We start from the raw sequence: 18,913 nt of genomic DNA on the forward strand, positions 1-18,913 counted from the left end.
GTTTTTGATATTTCATAGGAAAAAAATAAAGGGAGGTAGTACTACTCAGTTTTCTTTAAATATGATCACTTCATATCTTCATATTTTCTTAGTGAAGAAAATTTCATGCAATTGTAGAGAATCGAAGGTAACAGACTAACAGTCGTATGAGAAAGAATAGTTCCAAAGAAAAACATGAAGTAGAGTAGCCCGGGGCCGATCAATGAATAGTACGTATATTTCATTATGCTCGTTAAAAAAGGGTGAGTTTCCTACTATGGAGTACTACCAGTTTCAAACTGATATTACACCCTTTTCATTTTAGTCCGTTTCATAATATTTTTAACCATTACTTCATTCTATTTTTTAACATGAAAATTTATTGTTTTTCTACGTTGTACCCATATACTTTCTTGTTTTCTATATTGTACCCATCCATTTTAAAATATACACGGTGTACCCACGTGCTCTTATTAATAACGTCACTACCCAATTTTCACATTCCACGTATTAGTGCATTACCCTACCTCTTCCATTTTCTTACTCCACATTTCACCATACCCCTCCGCTTCTCCTTCATTTATTTCCCCCTAAGTTGCCCAACATTAATTACCAAATTGAAAAAGAAAATTAACAATGAAAGAAGATACTAATTGAAGGTGGAGTGCAACAAGAGGTTGAAATTCATCAAGTCGACAGTGAAGGTGGTTTAAAAACTTAAATTCAGGTATTATATGTAAACCCTAATTCGTTGTTTTAAATTGTTGATGAAGATGATCTGAATTTTGTACATAAAATAGCGTAAATATCCCATTTTGTACTTGATTATATGATTTAAAATTGTAGATCTATATGTTGTATTAAAAGGCAGGGTTTAACGTTTTAAAAGCTCTTGATTACGGTGGCCTGCTGTTTGATTTATGAGTGTCATTGTTAGGTTTTGTTAATGTTTTATGAAATTGTATGGTTTTTGGTTTGTAATTTATGGTTTTCTTGTTTGATGGATTATGGGAGAATAGTATATAATTTTGTGTTTTTTGTAATGTGTAGGATGGCAGAGAGAATTATCAAAGTAAATTATCGAGCGTATTGTGTTGATATAAAGGTTGAAGATACCGATAGGTGTTTGTTGATAGATGTGATTAATGACATGTGTGAAGTGTTTGAAAATAAAGGCTTTGAGCTCCCTAAATATCATAGACTGCATTATTTCTTTGGAAAGAAGGCTAATGAATTGAAAGATGACAAAACACTAATGCAAATGTTTGAGGATATTCCACACATGGAGATTGACATATGGGTGAGTTGTCTTAATGATGCTAGTTTTATATGGACACACAATAAACGGGGGCAATAAGAATCAAAATTCTTGTTCACCTATTTCAAGTGCAAAACAACCTGACAATTTATATACATAACCTAAGGATAAAACTAATTCTTGTGTGCTCATTATTTTCTCTCAGTCCCCTGATCCACTAAGTCCAATCAAGAGTATGAGTCTTAGAAGAAGCCTAAGGTTTAGCCCTTTGGAGTCCTTTTTCAACTCACCACTGTATTTACCCACTCAAGGTAGGAAGCTTCTTAGAATGTTGGAAGAAATTTCACCTTCCCCTCCCCATGTTTCTTTAGAAATTCAACAATCTAACTGTTGTGGGATCTTTTACGGTGATGACGTGTCACTCGTTCCTCGAAGTATCAAGTATGAGTTGGCACGATCCTCTGGCAACCTGCAAAACAAGAATATTCCCGTAGGAATATTCCCTCGGATGCCTAAGTAAATATAAGCTAGAGAGAGAAGTAATTTTTAGAGAGAAGGCAGAGCAAAGATAGTTTTAGGTAGGTGGGAATGAATTGAATGCCTCTTTTACCGTGGGATCTGAACTATTTATAAGGCTAGGGTTCCTTGGGAATTGATCCCATAACCCTAGCTGTAGGACACGTGTCCAAGAGTGAGAGTGTGGAGTAGAGCCTGATGGACTCTTTGGACTTGGGCCTAGCCATGGATCAATTGGGCTTTTATAAAGGGAACGTCCTTCTATTGTTTAAGTAAACAGGTTTGGTCCATCATTTAATCCTTGGACCCATATGCCATATGTAGATGGGCTATACTCAGATTACCCCTGTCTTAGGGCCCCTTATGGAAGTACGCCAAGTCCACATCATTTGCCCCTCATGGGGAGTGAAAACTGACGTTAATTTTTACTACTCTTGGGTTATCTTGTGCTGTAGTGACGCGTGGCAATGGTAAACATTTCTTACCCTTCTATAAATAAGTGGCTATTTCAAGTGAATTTCCCCCTCATTTCTAGAAATCTTTTGAGAGCAGCAAAGGGAAGGCGATTTTCGGCGTCATTCAACCACCAGAGAGCGTTGTAGTACCACCATTGCCTTCAATCCTTTGTTCTTGGAATTTTTCATCTTTGGGAATTCAATTTCTTTGGAAGTTCCTTCTTTAATCCAACAGGTAACTTTTCTTTTGTGGAAACTTGTTTGTTGATTTTGTTCATTTTAATTTCCTTCCCTGTTTATGGTACGCCGGCCTGGTCAAATTTGGAGGACGGTGACCTGTTGTTTTGACGTCTTCACTTCAAAAGTTATGCCCCGCGCGTCCTGAGCCAATTCTTCAGCCCGTGCAGGACATCATGGTGCGAATAGGTGAAGATTCATGCTTCGAGGGGGAATCTTGTTCTCCCATGGAGGAGGACGCCTCCGTAAACGAACGTGCAGAGGGCGCGACAGCGGGTCCGTCCAAGAGTGAAGAAGGCCACCTTCACCCCTGTGAGATCTTCCCTCTTCAGACGTGGCTGCATTATTTGACTGAGCAAGGGGCTGACTATGGCGCGTCTCTAAACTTGGGCCCCGAATACAAGTTTTGCATGCCAGGAGGCATGGACTGCACCAGTTTTGGCTTGGTGGAAGGGGAGTTTGCCGTGTACAATTCCTTCTTGAAGCTGCATAGGTTTCCTCCACACCCGTTTGTGGTGGAGTTGTTGGACGGTTTCAACATAGGGTTGAACCAGATGTCCCCCAATTCTTGGGCCGGCGTGTTTGGATATATTGCTAGGTGTGAGCTTGAGGGCATCACCCCTTCTTTCCCGGCGTTTCTACGGATAGCATCGCTGTCCAAAGTCCCTTAAGCCGCCGAGAGCTGGCTAGCCCTTAGTTACAGGGGAGCATATAGGACGGTTATGGGTAAGGCGTCCAAATGGCACCAATGGCGGAAGAAGTGGGTAGTCATCGAGACTACTGACCTGGAGATGTGTAAACGAATGACGCGGTGGACGCTTCAACCTAACTTCGTTGGAAGAAGTGGTTCCTTTCCCCCCGTTTATGCCGGCCTCTGGAAACAGATTTCTTCTCTCTTCAAGGCCAAGCCGCTCATAGTAGGGTCCAAGACGGCTTGGATACCTGAGGGGTGGTTGCCCCATCTAGATCAGTTGGACGACTCTACCTTCCTCTCGGCTGTGGGCTTGTGTCCGTATATGCCGAGGGGTAATATTTTGTATTCTGAGTTTTTTGTTGCTTTTTCTTTGTATGCTTTTCTGACGTCTTCATCTTTCTCGGACAAGGCCATGGAGAAGCTGGATGACGCGGCCAAGGGCCGAGTGGATATGCCATCTTGGCTAGCTGAGGTGCTTGAGGCAAGTACCTTCAAGGCTCTGCAACGTCAGAAGGCCGCTGAGTAGGCCGACACGCAGCTTGATCCTCTAGCGTAAAATAAGAAGGTAATTTGCTTTAGACTCCTCTCGGATATATAATTTATTCAGTGTATATGACTGGAGTTATCTTACCTTGCCAGGGGTCAAGGAAGACAACCACCACCACGGCACCATCTTCCAGACGCAAAGCCGGAGGGACTGGGAAACCCTGCTTCAAGCCAGTTCGGGGTTCTTGGGACGCCTTCAACGGTGAGGGCGTCTCCGAAGCGTCAAAGGGTGCTTCCCAAGGATACTTCGAAGGCTACAGAGTTTGGCCCTTCCAGTTCCCAAAAGGCTGATCCCCTTGGAGGAATTCCTGAAGACGTTCGTCGGAACATTCCTCCAAAGACGGCAGAGAGGGCTAGGAACTCGGGTGGTAAGTTCTATTCCAACATCGTAACCACTTGTCGTTCTTCGTCTGGCAGTTCTATAGTCTCTCCCAGGGATTCTAAGGCCGTTGTTTTTCCAATAGAAATACCTGATCCTCAAAAGCTATAAATGCTGAGTAGGATCAGATCCCTTCCCCAGGCCGCTTTTCTTCTCGTGACTGGGTCAAGGTCATGAACAGCATGCGCAGTGCCATCCCTCCAGAGTATGCTGAGACTCTTCCTGAGGCGGCGGAGACCCGGCTTGCCGCTATGCAGTCCTCTATATTAGATGTAAGTTTTTACTTTCTTTAGTGAGGTAACTTTATCTTCCTCAGCTTCCGAAATTTTACCTCCGCCATTTGCAGATGTTTATTCAGCTGGACTCCCTGAAGAAGAGGCGCACTGCCTTGGTGTATGAAGAGGCTAGAGCTCGCACCCTTGCTAATCAATGTGGTGATCAGCATTTTGCTAGACTGGAGGAGCTTCGTCTTACCAGGCAGGAAACAGTTGACGCGTTGGCCACTTCTTTGGCTTCCCTTCGTGCTGAGAATACGACACGCCTTCAACAAATTGAAAGGAACTTCCAAGAGATTAAGGATCTCTCTGAGAAGCGCAAACAGAAGGAGGACGAGCTGGCGCAGCTTGAGACCAAGTTTAATCAACTGGAGTCACCACTGGAGGAGGCTCGCATGGAAGTGGCCAGGTCCAAGGAGGTGCGTAGCCAGTCCGCCGTGCTGGGGGAAAGGTCGATTCGAGGCGGCATTGAGCTTGCCTGGACCTCGGAGTTCGCCAGCATGCGTCCTTTCAGCTGGTTCGAGCGAATCATCGATCATTACGAGGAGGTGGAGAAGGCCTTGAAGGAAGGGCGTCCTTGTAATACCTCGTATTTTTCTGTATTTATAAAGTATTTTTATGAATTTAATTCCATTTAATGAGAATTAAATGTATTTTATTTTTAATTAATTACGAAAATCGTATTTTTATTGAATAAAGTCAACGAATTTATTTAATCGGGATTTGTTGGGTCGTGTTTTGAAAACGAATTAAATTTAATCAAAGCCCACTTAAAGTTCCATGATCAAACCCAACAAAGCTTGCAAGGATTCATTCTAGTTAAGCCCGGAAGTAAGCCCAACTCAAACTACCAAAACCTATCCCATGTGGGGGAGAAAAACTATAAATACATGACAGGCTAAAGTCGTATCACCTTATCAAAAATAAACCTAAGTCCACTAGCTAGGTAGCAAGGGAAGTCAGGATCGAATCCACAGGGAAACAATGTTCTTTCTACTATTAATCAACTAAACTAGACTATTGGGAACAAGAGTTGGTTTAATGGTTTGCTAAGACTACTGCGATAATTAAACAATTAAGAATTCAGGAATTAAAGAATCTAGGGCATAGGTTCACCAACAAATAACAATCCAGGACAATCAACAATCACGATAATCAACAAAGTAATTAATTAGACTAGTATGCTCTCTCGAATCGATACTAATCATAGACTTAGAATTAACGGGCTCTCGCTACGTATTAACTCTAATTCCACCTATTGACACAAGCCTAAACATCAAATTGCATCTCTCGAATCTTAACTTGATATTGCATAACTACCACAATTAAACCTGCGCAAATCTAATTGTATAGTGAAATAAACCAATCAATAGGAATTAATTACAATGCCAACAATCACAATTATTCAATATCCCTTCATGTTATTCAAGGATCCCCAAACCCTAGAAAATAAATTACTCAAGCATAATAACAAATAACAAAGTAATCAACATAATGGAAAACATAATCAAAAGTAATTAATAAAGCAAAATAGAAAGCAATACCTAAATTTAGAACAAAAGGATGAACTAAAAATTGGAGCTTTGATTGAAACTAAAAATAAGTGCTTGGAACAAATTTGAGAGAAAACTAGATTAAGAGAAAATAAACTAAGGGTCTCATACTAGAAAATAAGATGTCTCTAAAAATATAAGGGGCTAGTATCTATAGTTTGCCCAAAATACAAGCCAAAAACCGGAAATAAACACGCGCATAAGTGCAGGAGGTTGGCGTCGCCCGATCGGGCGAAAGGCTGCCCGATCGGGCATTCTGCTCGACAAACAGGTTTTCGCCCGATTGGGCGGAATTCCTCCCGATCGGGCGGTTGCGAAATGCCCAGAACAGCGCCCAGAATGACCGCCCGATCCGGATCGTGCGAAGTCCGCCCGCTCGGGCGCGTGTTGAAGCTGCACGATCCTCTATCTTCAAAACGCAATATCTCCTTCGTTATTCGCCGGAATTAGGCGAGTGACCACTTGTTGGAAAGCTATTGAAGTCTAGAATCCAACCCAATTAGAATTACTTCATTTGGAGTTGTAAAACTTGAGTTATGATTAAAATAATGGACTATACTCATTTTTCTACTTCTTTCGTTATTCGCTTTGCTTCAAAACTCTTCCAACTTAATGTTTGTGCTCTTGAAAGTACATAATCTCTTGTATTGATTCAAATGAGTAGGAAATGCATAAAAATATGGTAATTCCTACAATGATGAACCTGAAACTACAAACACACTACAAGGAGCACATTAGTACTAAAAATCGCTCCGAAGAGCTCATTTGAGATCAAAAAGTACTAAGGGACGGGGGTAAAGGCACTATAAAATATGAACATATCAAACTCCCCCAAGCTAGATCTTTGCTTGTCCCTAAGCAAAGAAATCATCGATGAATACATAAATCAACTTAACCCCAAACACATCTCAAAACAATGGATACGATTCAAGGTAAAATTCAACAAGCATGCATCAATGCCAACCAATCAAATCCATTCGACCACAAATCCTCCCTAACAACCGTCACGCAGAGCAAACCACAGTTGCACAATGGAATTCAAGACTAGTGCTCACACACTCTTCACTCATTTATGTGGCGGGTAAAAGATGTACTCGTTCGCTCTCCTCCCAATATGTATGTGAACAATGCCCTCCCAAACTCACAACACTCGTGTGTTTAAAAGAACATGCACTCAACCTAATAGTCGACTCGGAATATGTCATGTCATAACTTGCATTGATAAACAACTACTTTTACATTAATATGACTCTATGCACAAAGGTCGGAAGGTCTTCAAAGCTTGTAATGTTAGGCTTAGGTAAGGGTGCGGTAAATTTGGGTAAAATGTGAGCTTAAAGCCTTGGCTTTGGGGAGCATAAATCCTAGCAAAACCCATGATCAATCACAAGAGATGACCACAACTCTCCCACTCAACACATGATGAAACAACAAACAAACTACACCATGCTTTCTTGCCTTCTTTCACAATTATAATCAATCACTCATAAAGATAAGCAATTACAATACTTGAGTGAATTCATGCTTTGAAATTTTTCGAGCATAATGAAATTTTCTTTTCTTTTCTTGCTCGAATCTTTCTCTCTTTTTTTTTTTTTTTTTTCTTTTTGGAGGCCTTCACATTTCCCATCCTTCTCATCTCTTTCACTCTTCATTTTTTTTCTTTTCAAACAACATACAAGATAAGAAGAATTCCCTTAGTTCCTTTTTTCAACACCCAATTTGTGCTCAAAATGTAACACACTACAACTCCCTCACCTCACTTACTATTAGCTCCCCCAAGCTAGGCTTGGGACTAGTAACCAATGGGGTTTTCACAGGCTTGTAATGTGGCTAGTCACCGAATAAAGGGCACAAGCAACAACATGGGTAGAAAAGGAGGGAACAAATGTATCTAAATTCGTCTGAAGGCTACCTAAATAGAAAAAATGCCTTCGTCCTCCACAATGTGCATGTATATGAGTCATAAAACACTACTAACAGTTGCAAACCAATACTCAAAATCAATGACACACCAGGAAGCTATCACACATCCTAACCAAGTTAACTAGCCAAGCACCAAGTCCACAAATAGTTAGTCAGAGTTGACTCATGTTAAGGCATCAAAGCAATCGAATATCAAATCATGGCTAACACATCTACATTGCTCATCATCAAATACCAAGAATCAAAACAATTTTCGATCAAGGGGCACAGGGAAGCATGATATTGTATTCATCGGAACGTATTTTTGTATTTTTTTTTCAAAGCAATAAACTACTCTAGAAAGCAATAACACATACCTCCCCCAAGCCAAACTCAGCAATGTCCTCAGTGCTTGAAGGAGTGGAGATCGAGGGTTTCAATCTTCATTGAACCCCTCCGGCTCCAACTCTTATGTGCCTCCCGCAAAGCGATTGGTTAGTAAATAACCAACCAACGAGCGCAACAGCTTGTCATGCGCACTCGCACAACTTTCGTGCAACAAGACATGCAAGATAATCAACAACAACATTTGCATAAAGTCCGAATGAACTCTATGCCAGTAAGGAGTAGGATGCCTAAAGGAAGAAGAACAAAAAGAAAAAACAATAATAAAAGAAGAATAAGAAAAGGAAGGAAAAGATAAAGTAGGCATACTCTCCTTATGGAAGTTGTTTTTGCAGACTATTGATTCTTCAACCTCAATGATCAATGAAATAGCTCTCTCTGTGTTTTGGAATTCATGGTGGACAGGCTCTTCACCATTTAGAGCTCTCTGCAAAGCATCCACCTCTTCTTTGTAAGTATTGTAAGTGCCTGCAAAAGATTCACAAAGAGGAACACACTCTATTGGGTCATTGGGCTTTTGATTTTCGTGGGGAGGAGGAAGATCCTCAAACAAAGGTTTTATGGGGAAAGACAAGGGGAGTGAGACGGTGTAAACGGGGCTAAGAATAACCCTTCTTGGACTTGGAATATGAGGGGTAGGGGTTGACACAACAACAAGGGTTTTATCAACTTCAACTTCCTCATGGACTTGCTCTATAACATATGGCTTTTCAGTTTCAACAAATCCTTTATGCATTGGTCCAACAGTCACATCATCATATCCAACTCATTCCCAACCTCTGTTATAAGTTCCTCCCACTCTTGGTTGCCTATGGGTTCACTAAGTTGACCCTCATCCCCAACACAACTCGAATCATTATTTTCAATAATTTCTTGAATTTTTCTAAATCTCTCAAGAGTAGCCTTACTAGCTTTAATAATCTCATTGGTAGCCTCTTGAGATCTAGTACACTGAATCTCAATCTCATAGTTTAATCTTCTTAATTCCTCTAAGAAGCTATCCCTGCTTTCTGATTCGGTTGAACATGATTGGGCAAGGGTTCACAATAATACACGGGAGAAGCAATAGTGGAATCATGAGGCAAAACATTGATATTCATGCAAGGGTTAGAGAATTCATTAGAATAGGCATGATTATCATAAACATTAGAACGCACCTCATTATAACAAGCATTCAAGGGAGAGGGGGTAGAAACATGTAGATTATGCTCATAATTTTGATTAGCACATGTAACATGAATGGCCATTTCACGCTCATAGGAATCCCTTGCAAACCACATATAGTAATCCCACATATCATCCAAAGACAAGGCTCGAAAATCACCATTGAATCTACTTTCTATCACATTCCTTGTATACTCATTTAAACCACCATAAGCAAAACCACAAGAATCCCAAAGATTAAGATTTTGGTAACAAATAAAATCATTTAGCTTATCGAAATACACCCAAAAAGGCTCATTTACGAATTGAGGGAAAGAATAATAATCCATATTTTCAGGGGGGGGGGGGGGAATTAAAAGAAAAATTAAAAAATAAACTAAAGAAAATAAAATATATACATGGTCTCAAAGAACAGGAAGTTCTATGAGACTCAAGAAAATAATCTAGATCATAAAATTAGTAGCAGAAAATTAAACCGTTTCCCCGGCAGCGGCGCCAAAATTTGACAGGCTAAAGTCGTATCACCTTATCAAAAATAAACCTAAGTCCACTAGTTAGGTAGCAAGGGAAGTCAGGATCGAATCCACATGGAAACAATGTTCTTTCTACTATTAATCAACTAAACTAGACTATTGGGAACAAGAGTTGGTTTGATGGTTTGCTAAGACTACTGCGATAATTAAACAATTAAGAATTCAGGAATTAAAGAATCTAGGGCATAGGTTCACCAACAAATAACAATCCAGGACAATTAACAATCACGATAATCAACAAAGTAATTAATTAGACTAGCATGCTCTATCGAATCGATACTAATCATAGACTTAGAATTAACGGGCTCTCGCTACGTATTAACTCTAATTCCACCTATTGACACAAGCCTAAACATCAAATTGCATCTCTCGAATCTTAACTTGATATTGCATAACTACCACAATTAAACTTGCGCAAATCTAATTGTATAGTGAAATAAACCAATCAATAGGAATTAATTACAATGCCAACAATCACAATTATTCAATATCCCTTCATGTTATTCAAGGATCCCCAAACCCTAGAAAATAAATTACTCAAGCATAATAACAAATAACAAAGTAATCAACATAATGGAAAACATGATCAAAAGTAATTAATAAAGCAAAATAGAAAGCAATACCTAAATGTAGAACAAAAGGATGAACTAAAAATTGGAGCTTTGATGAAACTAAAAATAAGTGCTTGGAACAAATTTGAGAGAAAACTAGATTAAGAGAAAATAAACTAAGGGTCTCATACTAGAAAATAAGATGTCTCTAAAAATATAAGGGGCTAGTAGCTATAATTTGCCCAAAATACAAGCCAAAAACCGGAAATAAACACGCGCATAAGTGCAGGAGGTTGGCGTCGCCCGATCGGGCGAAAGGCTGCCCGATCGGGCATTCTGCTCGACAAACAGGTCGATCGGGCGAAAGTCCGCCCGATCGGCGGAATTCCTCCCGATCGGGCGGTTGCGAAATGCCTAGAACAGCGCCCAGAATGACCGCCCGATCCGGATCGGGCGAAGTCCGCCCGATCGGGCGCGTGTTGAAGCTGCACGATCCTCTATCTTCAAAACGCCATATCTCCTACGTTATTCGTCAGAATTAGGCGAGTGACCACTTGCTCGAAATCTATTGAAGTCTAGAATCCAACCCAATTGGAATTACTTCATTTGGAGTTGTAGAACTTGAGTTATGATTAAAATAATGGACTATACTCATTTTAATACTTCTTTCGTTATTCGCTTTGCTTCAAAACTCTTTTAACTTAATGTTTGTGCTCTCGAAAGTACATAATCTCTTGTATTGATTCAAATGAGTAGGAAGTGCATAAAAATATGGTAATTCCTACAATGATGAACCTGAAACTACAAACACACTACAAGGAGCACATTAGTACTAAAAATCGCTCCGAAGAGCTCATTTGAGATCAAAAAGTACTAAGGGACGGGGGTAAAAGCACTATAAAATATGAACATATCAATACACCCCCTCATTAAACCCTCACAAAATTTTCAGCAATCTCTCTCTCTCCTCTCTCCTTGCGGCACCCACACCCCTTCGTCCGTCCCTTTGCTTGCAGCCCAAGGCACGAGTGTGCTCGTGTGTGCCCAGCCTCGTGCGCGCGCCGCACTCCTCATCGCCCACTCCCTCGCCTCACTCGCAGCCCGCATCGCCCTCGTGCTCGCTGCTGCTGCTGTGTCGCGTGCCCAAGCACCCAGCGCCTCACTCCCTCTCTCGCCCCTCGTTGCGCTGCTGCCCGCGCTGCTTGCGTGCGGTGCTATTGCGTGTGTTGTTGTTGTTGTTGCTCGACGCCCCACAAAAATAACACATAACCTGACTTGTGTGTGTGTGTGTTGTTGATTGGTGATAATCAATTATACACTTTAAAACTTTAATTTTCTGTTTTTAAATTGTTTAAATTATGACGATTATTTAATTATTTGGGTTATTTAAAATGATTGGAACGGTTATGAACACCGTACTTTATTATTGTCGTATTTAAATTGATGAGATTGATTTTAATGATTGAAATTATTATATTAAGATTTAATGAATTAATAAAGTGTCAATTTTTAAGGTCAAAACATGGTTTTTATGATGACCTATTATTAGGGTTTTAATTCCAATTGATTAGGCGATTGATTCACATAATTTAATGACGATTTTAATTATGGGAATCAACTTAATTTTTCAGATTGTTTATAAGCTTTTAAAAGTTGATTTTTAATGGTTTTAAAGCTCAAAAGTCAGTGTTTTTATACTAGCACTTGAGTTGACTATTTAAGACTATTAATTTAACGAATAAAGATTAATTTCTAATTAAACTAAGGGTTTTAGTTTCTTAAATAGTTGCTGGAAATTTAGAAAACATGGATAGTAATTAAGTTTCTCTTTTGTGTTTATAGGAGGTGATTTCTAGTGAGTCATGATTCGCACAGTGGCCCACGTACTTAGGTATTCCAGGTACGTACAAGACTAGGGTGACCACCCATCCTTGAGGACTTTGTGAAGTGTATTGAATGCGAATCATGTGAACTTATATGTTGGGAATTCATGTTTGATGATTGGGAATGAAAATGTTATGATATTACGGAATTCATGTTTGATGTGTAGACAAGCATGTGATTATTATTATTGAATCTATGTGAATGAGCATGTTATGGATTGAATTATGCTTTATAGATTCTGTTGAACTATCATGTTATGGACTTTTATAATCGTTGAATTATGTCAAGCATGTTGTTCAAGTTGGTTTGCATGTATGAGTGATGCGCATGCAAGTTATTATTAGTATGCTATGGTACGGGATGTCTAGCATATGTTGAGCCTATTGAATATTGCCGGAGTGCATTGTTTATTCTACCAAGGGGTAGAATATGTTTAGGGAGTCTTTGTGAATTGAACTATGGAAAATTCGTGCTAAGGGCACACCCCGCTTATTAATGGGCAATGTCGGGTTAACTCAAACAGTGTTTTTGAGAAAGAACCATGGGAGTAATTTCACTTGAGTCCTATGTTTGATCACAAGTCCTAAAGGATTAAAATGAAGTGTCATTGTGAGTTGTTTAATTGCTTAATTGTTTGCATGTTATGTCTTGTGTAGAGTCTTGAGTCGCCTTGATCATAACATACTAATCAACGTAAAGTTTAACCCGAATGAGCTTCAAAACTCTCGGAACGTATATACCTTGAGTATGAACAATGGGGGGAGTCTGGTCGGAGAGCCTGTACTCCTTGAATAATACAAGACGTTGTTTCATTCTTTTGTTTTAGGCAGTTGTGCATTGGAATTTCGTCGGTATGGTCCGACTGTCGGTAGGAGTCCGACTTGTTGTTGTTTGGTGTATGGTGGGCTCCCATCACTCTTTTCTTTCCTTTTGGGGATACTTTATTTGATCCGTTCAAAGCTACTTTCTTTACTAAACTATGAGTCAAGAGTCGTGTCAATTGTCGAGTCTTGTCTCCATGTTTATTTGTTTATTAAATGGCTTTTTCATGTGGATTATTAATTCGTTGAGTGAAGCATGTTAGGATAGAATGTTATTCTAGCTTGTTCGTACTCAGCTTTTGCTGACTTCGTGCTTCATGTCTTCTGGTCATGGCCTTTGCCTTCATGACCCTATGATGATCCATCAATTGCATTTGCGTTGTTGGGGAGTAGAATTTTAATAAAGCAGGTTTGTAGAGATAACTTGCGGGAGAAGTTATCATGGTATTCGTGTTGAGAGTTTATTCCTTCCATATTTTATAAACTCTATTTATAGTCATGACTACTAATATTATTACTACTACTTATCTTGGTAATTCCTGTGTTTTAAGTTGGAAAATGTTATGGCCGAGATGGTTATTCATTGCTTGCCCTCTAGGAACCCATACATAGAGCTTAAGAATCGGTTTCGTGATATGCATTTGGACAATGGTATTCCTAACAATTACAAGTATGGTACTCCAGATGGCAGATGGAGATATGACTTGGAGATTATGACCACTATTATAGAGCTTGCGGAGGAATGTTTTGAGGATGGTAAAACAGTGGAAAACATCAATCTCACAGGACTAGATGATGAGACGGAAACTCAGATGGATGAGGATAGTGATGATGATGTTGTTGAGATTGAAAACCCTAATCCTATCATTCCTGAACCTACTATTGAGATCTCTAGTGAGACAGAAATTGAGCCTGAGACTAACAATGATGAAGTGAACAGTGAGCTACAACAGAATAATGAGGATATGGAGTATGAATCTGATCCGGAGGAAGACTTTGATGACTTTGAAGGCCATGAGCACTCTCCACCAGTCCGTAGAGGAGGATGGATAGTAGAATAGCATTTTAAAGACTTTTCTAATGTAATAGCTAGTGCTTAATTTTTAGTGAAGTAATAAAGTAGCAAGCTACTATTTATGGTTTAGTAGTTCATTTTGTGGTTTCTCGAATAAAGTACGACCCAAAGGATGTATTATTTTCTCATTGAAGTAATAAAATTTTAGAGTTCTTTCTTTTACCTCTAATTCTAAGTTTACGTTTTCTTTGAGCGATTATCGCAAAAGAATTTCATGTATTTGTTCAATGAAATTGTACTTGCAAGGTGGTTCAATTCTTCACCACTTACACGTTGTGATGCGGATTAAAGAGAGAAAGTGGCCCATTAATAGGCGCCTATCTTGCTCTAAGGGTCCCAAATTTTCATGCATGTTGTGCTAATTGTGTGAATTGTTAGTGCAATGCTTTAGCAAGGCGTCGTCCGAACCCAGTTGTTAAAGTTAGTCTTTTGTTTTATTCAGGAGAAGGGAAATGACTACCCAAGGTATTGCCGATGTGGTTAGACAACTAGCTGAAGTAGTGCAGAACTTAGCACTAAATAGGAATAACCAGGGACTTGATCCAGCTGGTGAGATGTTTAAGAAGGTGGTCCTAAGTAAGCCTCCTTTGTATAAAGGGGAAGTAGACCCAACTGTACTTGAGAACTGGCTAAGGGAGTTCGATAAGCTTATCCTAGCTGTGAATTGCCCAGAAAACCTCAGGGTTAATAGTGTTGTGTGTTTACCTTAGGGGAGAAGCTGATTTGTGGTGGCAAAGGTGTGAGAACGCTTTGAGAGCTACACCTGGATTTGGATGGGAATTATTCAAAGTAGCCTTGAGAAACAAGTCTTATCAATCATACCTGAAGAAGCAGAAAGCCCAAGAGTTCATCGAGTTGAGAATGGAAGGGATGTCTGTAACTGAATACTATTCCAAGTTCATAGAGCTATCTAGATTTGCGCCTGAAGTGGTGGCAACGGAGGAGCTTAGAGCTCAGAGATTTGAGAGTGGATTGACTATGGATTTGCAATTGATGCTTGTTGGAGAGATCTTCACATCTCTTGACACCCTGTACGGGAAAGCTGCCCATTTGTATGGTCTGCAGCGAAGGAAGAATGGAACTGGTGAAAAGAGGAAGGATGTTGGTAACTGATAAGTGCATTATTTAACATATATTTATTTCCTTATTTTAGTTATATAGCCGTTTTTAATCTATTATTTTGGGTCTTTAGTTACTTTTAATAATTATAAGTATATTTTTTTTCTTATTTTTAGATTTTATTGTTAAATTAGCCTAAATAGTACTTGTCTATGCTACATGTAGTAATTGCTCGAGAAGAAAACCGAAGCCCATTGGATTCAAACGAGACATTAACGGTTACAACTAATACGGGAAAGTATAGAAGAGTCCAAGGTTATCAAGTATAAGGCTACGTTAAAAGAAATTGTGAAGCACAACCAAATCTCCACTCAAGTTATTGCAAAGCCCATTAAACCCACACAATCAATACGTGGAATTAAGGGAAGAAACCCCACTACATTCCAAATTAAGTGGAGATAACCATCACCTAAATATTCAATACGTGGGTGGGTTTTGAATGACTTCTTCATACCAGTAGCAAGCTATTCGCCTTCCTTCTCGGCGCAACAACAACAGAATCACACCATATTAATCTTCTACTTCCGATATCTCCGGTCAAATTAGGGTTTCTTTGGTATAAATTGCGGCTCAAACTGTCAAAGAGAAGAGAGAGAGGGCATATACGAGAGCCACAAAAAAATATCGTGAGTAATTGGGTTATTATCGGGTTCAAAATTGGGTAATTGGAAAAGGAGAAGACAGCCATTGGAGAGAGCTTAGTCTCGAATCAAGGTCAAGAAGGACGACGACGAGTTACGGGGTCGAAGCCGGAGCTAGCTTGGGTGTCCTTAATCTGAAGATATAATAAGTTCTTCTTCTACTCAATTGTTCCAATTTCTCATCTTTAATTACCATGTTGCTTTGTCATATTAAGTGATTAAGTTCTAGTATGAAGTTTTGGTTGAGGTTTTACAACCTACTTGAGTGATTATTCTGTTTTAATTATGAATTGGGTTTCCTTATTTTTACTTTGATTAAATTACAATTATATGTTTGATTGTTATCTTTCATTATGTATGATTGTATTTGATTGCTAATTATATGATTTGGCTTAGTTTAGATCGTATAATGAGTAGCACGTAATTTATAATGGAGCCTGCGATCATGGTGATAGTATAGATTATGAAAGTAAACTCAATCTAATTAGCCTAAACATTTATGTGATTAGATTAATTAGGAATAATGATGTCTCCAAGTTTATATTGCTGCCAATTTCTAAATTATGCAGATTGCGACCATATTTGTGTAAGTTAGAGTGGTTTAGGATCAATTGGGCTTAGTTCATAATTGATTACAAATAAGGGAGTACCGGGAGTCTTTGTTACTTAAGTCTCTACAGTTAGTCTAGTGGATTAAATTGGTTAATTCCTCAAGTTTGATTATTTTCAAAGATTAAAGAATCTAATCTGGTAGAAAAACCATAAACCGAATCGGTTAAGTTGTGTCGTCACTTTCTGTGTAATTGTAAGTAGTAGTCATTTTTTTAGCCATTACCAAGTAGTGGTTCGTAGGAATTTCACAACCCCCCCTCTTTATGTGAATAGGTAAGTATTTGTATATAGTTTATGTAAATAATGTTCAATTTAGTTCCACTGGTTAAGCTTTGATATTCAGTAGATTAATAAGTCTCCTCGTGGGATCGATCCTTTCTTACCCTTTTACTACTTGTTAATATTTTTGAAGGTATAAAATAGGTTTTAATTTAATACGCTAAACGACACGTATCAGTAACCAAAACCAAGGTGGTGGCCAACAGAATCAAGGAAACTTTAAGAGAAACAAGGGAAATAATCATTTCCAGTTCAGGGGAAATCAGGATGGAAACAGAAACAATTTCCACAACAACAACGGAGATAAGAATCAGTATGCAGGGAATGGAACGAGAGTCTATGAGTGTAGACGTTGCCATAATAATCACCTAGGACGGGACTGTAATGGAAACCAAGTTGTTTGTAGGTTTTGTGAGAAACTAGGCCATAGAGAATTTGAGTGTTGGGCCAAGAATGGGAAACCCAACCAAGGCAACCGCCAAAACAACAATCGGAATAACCAGAACCGGAATGGAGGAAACAATGGTGGGAACCAAAAGGGTTACCAGAATGGTAACAATGGCCAGGGTAATGGAAAGCCCGGGGGAAACTATCAGCAAAAAGGGATCCGAAATACCAATGGGAATGCCAATGAAGGTGGCTATAACAAGGGAGTTTCCCAAGGGAAGCTGAATGTGATCACTAGGCAAGAAGCCGAAAACTCGTCTAACGTCATAGCTGGTACTTTTTCTATTTACTCCATTTTAAAGTACTATTTGATTCTGGTGCGACTTATTCATTGATATCAAATGGTATCTTAGTGAAGTTAGAGCTGAAAGAACCCGAAGGGATTGAAGTACCCATAGTGATACCAACCGGTGAGATTGTGAAGTGCACTAAGATCCATAGAAATGTACCTTTAACCATAGCCAAGACCATATTCTTGTCTAGCCTAATTGAGTTTGAGTTAAGATATTTAGATGTAATTTTGGGAATGGATTGGTTGGCAATGTTCAAAGCCAAGGTTGACTGTGAGAAGCAGAAGATCCAGTTGAAGTCTAGTCTAGGAAAGGTTGTATCATATCACCGTTTTGGGAAACCTAGAAGTGTAGGAATCATCACGGCAATGGAGCTCGTGAAGTTAGTACATAAAGGGAACCCTGTTTTCTTATGCAATGTAAGAGACCTAGAACATGTGATGAAAGAGCAACCATAGGACATTGTAGTGGTAAATGAGTTCTTGGACGTGTTTTCGGAGAAGATCCAGGGAATGCCGCCCAATCGACCAATTGACTTTACCGTAGACCTATTACCCGGAACTGCACCTATCTCGAAAGCCCCATACCGGATGGCTCCGGCGGAAATGAGTGAGTTTAAAGGTCAACTTGAGGAATTACTAGGGAAAGGTTATATTAGACCAAGTGCATCGCCTTGGGGAGCGCCAGTCTAGTTTGTGAAGAAGAAGGACGGAAGTATGAGACTCTGTATAGACTACGGAGATCTCAATAAGGTCACAATCAAGAATAAGTATCCTTTGCCTAGGATAGATGATCTGTTTGATCAGTTGAAAGGACCTGGAATGTTTTCAAAGATTGATTTGAGATCAGGTTATCATCAGTTGAGAATCGCAAAGCACGATATACCAAAGACTGCATTTAGGACTAGATACGGTCATTATGAGTTCGCAGTTATGCCTTTTGGATTAACCAATGCGCCTGCAATTTTTATGGACTTAATGAACCGAGTATTCCATGCATCCTTGGACAAGTTTGTAGTGATTTTCATAGATGATATTCTCGTACACTCCAAGAGTGAGGAGGATCATGCGGAACACTTAAGGTCAGTGTTGAGTACCCTGAGAGACAACCAGTTGTATGCCAAATTCTCGAAGTCTGAATTCTGGCTGGAGAAAGTTGCATTCTTAGGACATTTTGTATCCAAGGAAGGAGTTGCAGTGGACCCTGCAAAGATAAAAGTTGTTAGTGAGTGGCCTACACCGGCCTAAGAGTGTCACCGATATTCGAAGTTTTCTTGGTTTAGCGGGTTACTATAG

At 39.5% G+C, this 18,913-nt stretch overlaps 1 protein-coding gene across 3 annotated transcripts; it reads left to right on the forward strand.

Annotated features, from left to right (window-relative positions):
- Positions 1-481: 481 nt before the first annotated feature.
- LOC130459427 (uncharacterized) lies at positions 482-14,387 on the forward strand. 3 transcript variants are annotated; one of them, XM_056826797.1, is made up of 4 exons: positions 482-706; positions 1,030-1,279; positions 12,293-12,350; positions 13,549-14,387. In XM_056826797.1, the coding sequence occupies exon 4, from the start codon at positions 13,719-13,721 to the stop codon at positions 14,214-14,216; it is 498 nt and encodes a 165-aa protein (XP_056682775.1). In that variant the 5' UTR covers positions 482-706; positions 1,030-1,279; positions 12,293-12,350; positions 13,549-13,718; the 3' UTR covers positions 14,217-14,387. The 3 variants fall into 3 exon arrangements, with proteins under 3 accessions (XP_056682775.1, XP_056682776.1, XP_056682777.1); XM_056826798.1 differs by lacking the exon at positions 1,030-1,279; XM_056826799.1 differs by lacking the exon at positions 1,030-1,279 and having other exon boundaries at positions 13,840-14,387.
- The last annotated feature ends 4,526 nt before the right edge of the window (positions 14,388-18,913 follow it).

Source organism: Spinacia oleracea, chromosome 4 (genome assembly GCF_020520425.1).
Source record: "Spinacia oleracea cultivar Varoflay chromosome 4, BTI_SOV_V1, whole genome shotgun sequence".
NCBI classification, from domain to species: domain Eukaryota; kingdom Viridiplantae; phylum Streptophyta; class Magnoliopsida; order Caryophyllales; family Amaranthaceae; genus Spinacia; species Spinacia oleracea.

Coding starts and splice junctions, on each gene's coding strand:
- LOC130459427 (XM_056826797.1), top strand. CDS start 13,719: ATGGCCGAGATGGTTATTCATTGCTTGCCCTCTAGGAACCCATACATA.